Source organism: Oratosquilla oratoria, chromosome 16 (assembly GCF_046742065.1).
Source record: "Oratosquilla oratoria isolate Oo_2021 chromosome 16, ASM4674206v1, whole genome shotgun sequence".
Classification (NCBI taxonomy): domain Eukaryota; kingdom Metazoa; phylum Arthropoda; class Malacostraca; order Stomatopoda; family Squillidae; genus Oratosquilla; species Oratosquilla oratoria.
Genome location: NC_134792.1, coordinates 65,782,184 through 65,792,734, shown reverse-complemented (window position 1 = coordinate 65,792,734; position 10,551 = coordinate 65,782,184). Strand labels below are relative to the sequence as shown.

The following is a 10,551-nucleotide window of genomic DNA, read 5'->3' as shown; positions in this document are numbered from 1 at the left end:
AATTGACCCCCTATAGAAAATGGACCCCCCACTTAAAATTCGCAGCTTATTGTCTCGTTAGGTTAGGTTCGTGTTTTGAGTGGTGGTCCACTTCCCATAGGGGGAGTCAATTTTCTATGGGGTCCATTTCCCATAGGGGGAGTCCATTTTCTATGGGGGTCCATTTCCCATAGGGGAAGTCCATTTTCTATGGGGGTCCATTTCCCATAGGGGGAGTCCATTTTCTATGGGGGTCCATTTCCCATAGAGTCCATTTTCTATCTCTCAACGGGCGATTTTATTCAGCTCGGAAAACGTTTAGGGAAACATGGCTGTTCTGAAGAGGTTTGCATGAACAAAACAATGAGTGTGATTGTGAAGTCAGTCACGTTGTGGTCTTGCCGGCGCCAGACAGGGAGAAGACGGAACCCATTTCTCTCTCTCTCTCTCTCTCGTTCTCTATCTCTCACGCACATGTTCTCTTCCCCAACTTCTCTTTCTCTCGCCCCCCCCCCACCACCATCATTTCCCCCTTTTTTTTCTAATCTCCCACCCCATCCCTATCCATTTCCTCTCAATATTCACCCACCCCTGCTATGGACCAATAGGTCTTCCATCTCACGATTTTTCTCATGTAATCCTATGTAGTTTGTGCCCCTGGTAATGCCAATGAGGTTCATATTCCTTATATATCTTTACTCAAGACGTGTGTGTATATATGTATATATAATATATATACATATATACATACCTCCGCCCTGATGACAGAGGACTATATATTTCTCTAAACACTTCGCCTATCTTGTTCTTTCCCGAAGGGGGCTGCAGTTGGCAGCCGAAATATAGAAGTTAACGTTCTCCAAGTAGGCTGTCATACACACACACACACACACACACACACACACACACACACACACACACACACATATATATATATATATGTGTGTGTGTGTGTGTGTGTGTGTGTGTGTGTGTGTGTGTGTGTGATATATATATATATATATATATATATATGTGTGTGTGTGTGTGTGTGTGTGTGTGTGTGTGTGTGTGTGTGTGTGTAATAGTCCAGACTGGTGACTGGCACTGCATGAGTAGCACTGCATGATTGGCACCCATCTCCCTTCCCTCTCCTTAGGGCCTGTTCACACTGGCGGTATGAACCGCGGCGGTTCAATTACAATGTAGCTCAACAGATGCTTTCACACACAACAGCGTACTTCTTCCTTGACTATGCAGTGTGAACAGGGCCTTACGAAGCCGAAGCCGTTACGCGATCGGCTCGCGTTCCAAAAGGGGACGGACGTCTCTCTTGAGCAATCTTAAAATTTCTTAAAGAGGTCTAAGGTGGCGGCACATTTCTGGATAGCATGCTACTTGCTTTTGCTACTTCGTTTGAGTAAAAACGGCTTCGATTACGATCTTTTGTTTTACAAATTTCAAAGTATTTTTGCGTCATAGAGTGAGAGGCTGAACGACGAACTAAGAGAAGTTAAACCTAGAATACGAATCTTAGACACATTCTTGAGACGTTCTTACGGAATTCTAGAGCATTGTAACCGAAGTCGTTTTTACTCAAACGAAGTAGCATGCTAGCCTACTGTGCAGCCACCTATATTCGTTAAAAAAGCGTTTAAAAACTATTAACTGTCCTTGTTAGTCTTCGAATTTACAATTCCAGATATAATAATAAAATAACAATAAATACAAACAAAAGACAATAAATAAAACCAATCAAATTAAATACTGTTAATAAAATTAAATAAAAATACATTAAACTGAAATTGTAACAAATACATAACAAGAATTAAGAAGAAACATGTTAATACATTACATGAAAATAATTCAAAGTGAATAGAAAAAAGTAAATTGAATAAAAAGAGGAAAATTATATGAAAACACAATAAGGAGAACAATAATTTAAATTGTTACAGCAAATTATAACATAACAATGTGTGTGTGTGTGTGTGTGTGTGTGTGTGTGTGTGTGTGTGTGTGCACTGATGTATGTCTCCTTCTCCAACATCAGCGCCTCCTCCTCCACCACCTTCTTCCCTTCCCCACTTCCTCCTCCTCCCCTTCCTCCTCCACCACCACCTCCTCTTCCTCACTTCATCCTCTTGCTTCACCACTTCTTCTTCCTCTTCCTCCTCCTCCTCCTCCTTTACCTCCTTCAAGGAATTACTTCCTACCAACTCCTTCCCTTCCTCCTCGCACCCCACCACCTCTCCCTCCTCCTTGAAAGCTCCTCCTCCTCCTTGGAGGGTCCCCCGGTCCTCCTTCGAAGGGGAACGAAGAGACACTTGAAACCTGAGAAGGTAATCCACCTCGAAGGGGGGAGGGGGGCGAGAAGCTCCCCCTCTCACCCAACGCGTCCTCCTTGGGTTCGACAGCCCCCCCCCACTCCCCCCAACCCATACACACATACGTAACTCGACCAGGCTATGTATGTAAGGTAGTACAGGAGGGGGAAGGGGGTAAAGGGGGGAAGAGAGAGGGAAGAGAGGAGGGAGAAGGGGAAGAGAGGGAGGGAGAAGGGGAAGAGAGGGAGGGAGAAGGGGAAGAGAGGGAGGGAGAAGGGGAAGAGAGGGAGGGAGAAGGGGAAGAGAGGGAGGGAGAAGGGGAAGAGAGAGGGAGAAGGGGGAAGAGAAGAGGGAGGGAGAAGGGGGAAGAGGGGAGGGAGAAGGGGGAAGAGAGGGAGGGAGAAGGGGAAGAGAGAGGGAGAAGGGGGAAGAGAAGAGGGAGGGAGAAGGGGGAAGAGAGGAGGGAGAAGGGGGAAGAGAGGAGGGAAAGGGGAAGAGGGAAACGGTGGAAGAGAGGGGGGTGGAACCAGGGAAGAGGAAAGGGAGGAAAGGAGGAGGGGAGGGGAAGGAGAAATGGGGGAAAGGAAAGGGGGAGGGGTGAAACGGAGAAGGGGAAGGTCAAAGGGGAAGGTGGAGGGGGAGGGGGGAAGTGGCCGTCACTGGTACCTGTTTGGTTTGTGCCCAGATCACGTCGTGTGAAACGTGATTGAAACCTACGCTCTACATGATGGTTGCTATATATTGACCAATATTCCGAAACACATGACCAATCTGAATAAATACTACTACTACTAATAATAATAATAATAACAGTAATAATAATAGTATAATAATAATAATATGTACAGTATACTGTATACCAAAAGGCATCTTCGCCCAACAAGAGATGAAAAAATAAAAATAATGATGAATATATAATATTAATAATAATAATAATAATAATAATAATAATGTTATAAATGTATCTATATTTTTCTCTCTACAGTTCGCAAGGAAAATATTTAATGGCACTTAAACGAACTTAAACGTGTGTGTGTGTGTGTGTGTGTGTGTGTGTGTGTGTGTGTGTGTGTGTGTGTGTGTGTGTGTGTGTGTGTGTGAATGCACGGCACCTTTAGCTCCGTGAAAATCGTCTGTAAATGGAAAAGAAAAAGGGCAAGAGAGGTGGAGAGGGAAAAACCAAGAGAACAGAGAGGTTAATGTGGAGTGGAGGGGAAGAAAAAGAGAGGAAGACCGAGTCGGTGCGAACAATGGAACCTTATTTCCTTTGACATATTTCGTCTTCATGAAGTTCTCCGAAATTCATCCACACCGTACATCCGTATATGATGTATGTATGCAGTATATATAATATATATATATATATATATATATATATATATATATATATATATATATATACATATATTGGATCAGGTGTCGGTTTCATGACCGATGTATGTGTGTGTGTGTGTGTGTGTGTGTGTGTGTGTGTGTGTGTGTGTGTGTGTGTGTGTGTATGATTCACGGTCTTGATCACATATTGGACTCGTGAGCGACAGCTACTTCCCTCCCAGAGGAGAGCTAAAGAGCTCATATATGACCGATCTATGGGTAATGCCGTGACCTTACATACACACACACACACATAACTCCCCGCCCACGAGAGTTGGAGTAACGACCCGCAGCGCAGCGATACAGAAATGATACTATCCCTGTGTGTGTGTGTGTGTGTGTGTGTGTGTGTGTGTGTATGGTCAATCTGCACATTTAATCAAACACAACCACAATAACATCGCTAATAAACTCTGCACATCGACACCACATTCACGTCATCACCTCAGCACAGGTGTACAGTAGGGTGCGGCCACCTGCGCCACAGGTGTGGTCGCTGGAAAACCAACATTAAACTGTGTATAAATCAATGTAGTGACACCATTAATGCACGCATGCATACATATATATAGACCAAGTGGGCTTTTTCCCCCCTTGTAAGGGGGGTGGCCTTGTCAAATCATAACTCTATCCTACAATTCACACACACACACACACACACATATATATATATATATATATATATATATATATATATATAGAGAGAGAGAGAGAGAGAGAGAGAGAGAGTTCTTTCTCTAAGTTATTCCTTATATAAGGACTTGAACAAACTAAGCGAATATCAACAAACACAAATAGTTGTACACACACAACTCTACCCCATCAACCATCCTCTACCACATAAGATATTTATAGCAACTGTTGAGGATTTTGTTGGTCCAGCAAATTCACACACACACACACACACACACACACACACACACACACACACACACACACACACACACACACACCAGACTTTGGTTACAAGATTTGTTGTTTTCATTTCCAATCTCAGTGTTTATTTTCCGCTCTAACCAGCGCATGCGCAAACACAAGAAATGTAAGATAACACACAACTTTTGGAGCGAGTTTGGACATTTGGATAGAAACGCTAGTGATTATTAGCCTACAACCACAGCCAATGGCGGGTAACGCGCATCATCCTACTACCTGGCATCCTATTTGGGTAAGCGCGTTGGTTGTAGGTTCGATTAATATCAGCCTCGTAGTTTGCAGCTCGAAGGAAAACCCCATCATAAAAAAATGCTCTAGATAATCGTTTGATGATCATCGTTGAGCCATGAACGATCATCGTCGAGCGATGATAGCACCGGGCACTATAGCCCATAACAACAACAACAACAACCCTTGATTCAAATATCCTTCTTTTGGGAGTATTTATGTATTCTAACTTCTTATTTTCCCTCTCATCGTTTCTCCATTACTATTCATTGTTTACATTCCCAAGTCACTTAATTATAATCTTACAATCTAAATATTTTTCAAATTTTCTTAAACTATTTTTATTCTATTGTTTTATCATTATGTCGACTTAATATGAAATTTTCTAGAAACTATTGTCAGTTTTCCTTTTCATAATTTCTTTTTGACATACTGGACAAGTAGTAACAGTTGTGTTTGTTAATTCCTTAGTTCATATACATGCAGTAAAAAAAAAAAAAAAAAAAAAAAAAAAAATATATATATATATATATATATATATATATATATATATATATATATATATATATATATATATATATATATATATATATATATATATATGACACTGTGTCCGATGTCCGTGTCACGCATGACACCGATTGTGTCATATACTTTATTCCTTATATGGAACCTAATGTGTCATCTCCATGTACTACTTTTCCAATGCCGAGATTACATCGGAAGTGACGCAACAAATACTCCTGAGTCATCCTCTTATCCTTGATATTTATCACAAGGTTGAAACCATCATCATTATTAATCAATTTTCTTCCATAATTCGTTCTCCACTTGGACAACTGGTCTCGTATCCACTTCATTGTGGGTTTGAATCCCGCACTCCCCTCCGACGCCCAGCAGTGGCTGTTTGTCACCTACTCCAACATCAGTCCCCGAAGGGTATAATAGGTGACGGCTTCGGCCGCAGCTACTCAGCGCCTCCTGGCGTACGCTCCTCACCTTCTTCCTCTTAAGATCTTGTTATTATCTTTGTTATCATTAGCTTTATCATTATTTATTTTTATCTATTTATTTACTTATTTTGGGCAAAAGAGTAAGAATGCAAAGATAACCTTGGAGTTTTATTTATTTTTTCAGTTTCCTAATCTCGTTTTTTCATAACTACAGCAAGGAAGCAATAGGACTAAGCTATCCCTACAATTTTATTTCTTCTTTACAGTTTCTAATTTCATTTTTCTCAATATTCATTTTGACTTTACAAACACACAAATTACATTAGACATACATACACAAGGCTAATTTCATCTTTACAGTTTCCTATTCCCATTTTTTCTTCTTTTTGTTTTGTCTTAACCACCAAAGAAGACCAACAAGAGACATAATTTATTACATTTATTTCATCTTTATAGTTTCCTTAATCCCATTTTTTCTTCTTTTCGTTTTACCTTTTACCGCCAGATCAAGGAAGCGGCTGCAGTGCGACAGTGAGGTCACCATAGGTCATGAGAGGTCACGGCGGAAACGGTCGTGTGAGAGTGGGGGTGTGGGAAGCTCGATAGGAGGAATTACATGCGAAGGACCCACGGTCCGCGAAGGGAAACAATGGATCCTGCGGGCGTCGTTACCCTGAATGCCCTAAGGTCGTTCTGGGGGTCTTGGTTCCCTAAACAGTCCCTGGGGGGAAAATATGGGGTCACCTACTGTACCTATCCATAAGTCTTGACATTATATATATATATATATATATATATATATATATATATATATATATATATATATATATATATAATTATTATCATTCTTTTCATCATCATTACTGTTATCCTTGTCATCGGCTACTATAATCATTAATATTGTCGTTATTATCTCATTAGTATTATCACTATTTTATCATTATTATTGTTATTAGTATCAATTCTTGGGAACATCAATTCATTTTAGGAAAGTTACTTGCCTTTTCTGGCTACCGATACACAATTTTATTCCGTTGGCGGGGACTCCACAGACACAGACACACACACACACACACACACACACACACACACACACACACACACATATATATATATATATATATATATATATATATATATATATATATATATATACATACAGCATTGAATGGGTCCCGCTTATTAGAATTACATTTATCAACCACAATTCACTTTAATTCTAAGCCATCAACGTCGAGGAACTCAAGGAGGCATACATACAGAAATTGATACGCGGTACAGCTAAGGACTTGAACCTCCACTTGCACGTAACAAGTGACAGTGACTTAGCCGATTGCGCAATCAACTAAGTCACTGTCCCTTGTTACGTGCTAGCGGAGGTTCGAGTCCTTCGCTGTACCACGTATCAATTTCTGCATATATGCCTCCTCGAGTTCCTCGACGTTGATGGCTTAGAATTAAAGTGAATTACGGTTTATATGTGTGTGTGTATATATATATATATATATATATATACACACATATATATACATATATATATATATATATATATATATATGTGTGTGTGTGTGTGTGTGTGTGTGTGTACACTCCCCATATCTGCCCTACTCGCACTCCCCCGACCAAAACTCTTCCCTTCCTCTCACCTACCCCCCACCCCCCGTCTCCCTAGGGGGACAGGTGAACTACGTGTCACCACGTTCACGACCAAGTGTGAAGTAGACAACCTCAATTCACGAAAACACGCACGTACGTACACACACAGATATGATAATTAGACAGCAATAAACAGGACTCCATAAGCGTTGCTCCTTTCTGTATATTACAATTAGGTAAACAAACACGCACGCACTTGCACACAAACACACATCATTCGCCAAATCACCTGTAACGATGTATATTAAAAACACGTTCATTAAAATATAATGGGAGGGGGGCATGACCCTCCCACATCCAACATGCTCATTCCACCTCAGATAATGTGAAGGTACAAGACCACGTGATCTGCCTCACGTAGTGTCCTGACGACGACGCGGAACCATTGCGCTCAAGAATTCTGGTAACTGATCCAGGAATTGGTGTGGAAATTGGTCCCCCAGACGTTACTTGGAACAACAACAACAACATTATCATGATTATGATGATAATGATGATAATAATAATAATAATAATAATAATAATAATAATAATAATGATAATAATAACAATATCAAGAATAATAATAAGAATAATTTAACTGGCTGGAATTCCTTTGCGAAGCCAAAACATCTTTTCTTGGAATTGAAAATACTTGGACAATAAGGGTTATGCGTTCGTAATAAAAATTTTGGGTATGATACTTTTGAAATTCCCTTGCGAAGTCGCAATATCTTTGTCAATAATGATTGAATTTAATAAAAAAAAAACTCCCTTGTGAAGCCACACAAGTTGAAATAAAACATCACTAAAAGTCTTATTTCTAACGGGGCCGAAACGTGGTCGACAATTTCATGAGACCAAAACGATTTCGCACACTTCATACCATCCCTCGCACCACGCACACGCTATAGAATAGTCTTCCTAGCACACTTTAAATCCCACCCACCCCAAAAACATATATACATAATAATAACTTGCATGTTTACACCTACAATATAATAATTTCTCAAATATTCCTCTTCCTGTGTGTTTGAGTGATCGTTTCTGTCGTGACATCCACCCCACAGTCTTTTGGCGTCTTTCGCTTGTGAGGTACAGGCAGGTAACAGTGGGAATGGGGGAGGGGAAGGGAGGGGGGAATGGGGGAGGATCTGCTAAGTCCCTGGGGGAAGATGGAAGGTTCATAGATGGAGTGTCACGGGGAGCGGTCGGTGGGGAGATACAAGGAGTGTGTGGGGGGGGAGGGGGGAGTTCTTCAAGGCGCTGATGTTAACCTATATACTTCGGCCTTAACGTCTGGGCTCTCTCTCACTACAACTCCCTTCATTCTAACATTAGCCTTTACTTATTGTATGTCGTTTGGGAACTATGTTCTGTTTTTTGCTTACCTGTGTTCTACATTCCCAACTGATATGGAATCAAACTTAGCGCTCTCGTTGTGAAAATATTATTATTATAGTAACTTTCTCTATGCACCTTACCTTTGACTCTGAATATCCATATCCATTTTTATTCTGTCTTCTGGAATCACCAATCGCTTCACAACATAACTGTCAAGAACGTTTTCATATAGTTAACAGTGGTATACTACCACTAAATGCCTCACATTATTACACAAAGATCGTGGACCTTCTCGCTTCACTATCAAACGATACACTGAGTCTTAAAATCCCCCAAACCTACGACCAATGTCTGGTTCGCTTTGCGTCTGACATGGATTGCCAACTTTTGCTATTTTATATTTTTTCCAACAAAGACACTCATGATAAACCATATTATATAAAAAATATTTGTAATACAATCCCTTCCTTTCTAAAAAGGATGCATCTACTATATGGACACTCACTATAATAATAAAGGTATGAAAAATAAAAATCGTCAGTAAATACGTGACCTCAGCGTTTCCAAACCGTTGAGTTGCCAAGTTCTTAATTTCGACCTGCAGCGTTTCATTTCAATGTTTATTATTGTCTAGATTATACAAATCCCTCAACAATACCTAACTTGTAGTCTTAAGCATGCGAAAGTCCATGAGACCAAATACCACGCCTCCCATGACATTCCATCATGCAATTCAGTTCTGAAATGTCACTCAAAGATCAAACATCGTTCCTGCTTGCCGTGTTTATTATGAAGGTAGTATACTGAAAAAGCCTAACAATGTACTAGGTGAACAAAGTTCATGAAAGTAGAATATTCATGATAGTACAAAGGGAATGTCACTGATTCTTACAACAATACGAAGCAGAGGAAAAATATTATACTACTAGACAGCAACACCGACTCAGAAGTGAGCTGTGGGTGAGGACGGGAGGGCAAGGGAAGAATGGGAAGTAAGGGGGTAGTACATGTAGAAGGATTTTCCAGCTTTGGATATGTTTGTTCATGTTCGTGTATGCTGTGTACTTATGTGAATGATTCTCCATATTCATACAGAAATAGGTATCCGGATACTATTTGTTAGTGATAGTATTACTAGCAAATAGTAGTTTATGGTGACTTGTATGTTCACATAGTTAGTATAAGTTCCCAAGAGGTTAGGAACTGCGTGTATGTGTAGAGAGAACAACGGGAAGGAAAGGGTGTTGCAAAAGAAAACAAAATAGTAAAATAAAATATTAAATGTATTCCTACTTACAGTTAAGGATTACTTTCTACAGTTCAGGCCAAATTACCAAACCACAGAATCAGACAACGCGAAGAATATTATTTTCGCATAAAAATGTGAGTTGAATATTCACGATATATACAAGATGCTGCCGTGGCGTCTTCAATATATTGGAATGATTTCTCATAATCGAAAAAATGTGACTGGCGGCTGACAGATTACAGATATATGGATTTTGATAGGCTTAAAACAGCTTCATTGATATACAAATGAGTTTTAGTTTCAGATCCGTTGTTTTTATCGCTGATATTTACCCGATGATGTGGATGGTGTATTTTTTTTTCTAATGACAGGTGTTTTCATCCATATCCAAATGAATCCTCGGGTTTGCAGGAGTTATAAAAACTTTGGTGTGAGGAGTGAACTTGAGGGGACGACCGAGGATGAGATGGATGGATGGGGTAAAGGGGCGTTAAGCAAGAGGGGAATGTCTGTTGAGCATGGAAGGGAGAAGGTAGGAGATAGGGATGAG

The 10,551-nt window shown here is 40.2% G+C and overlaps 1 protein-coding gene across 1 annotated transcript in view; it reads right to left on the bottom strand.

Annotated features, from left to right (window-relative positions):
• LOC143034092 (uncharacterized) overlaps nucleotides 1-9,077 on the bottom strand; it is a 229,428-nt gene extending 220,351 nt beyond the window's left edge. Inside the window, exon 1 of the mRNA XM_076200030.1 lies at nucleotides 8,893-9,077. Coding sequence (XP_076056145.1) covers nucleotides 8,893-8,918 — 26 coding nt within the window. The 5' untranslated portion in view covers nucleotides 8,919-9,077. The remainder of the gene's footprint in view (nucleotides 1-8,892) is intronic.
• Nucleotides 9,078-10,551: the final 1,474 nt, after the last annotated feature.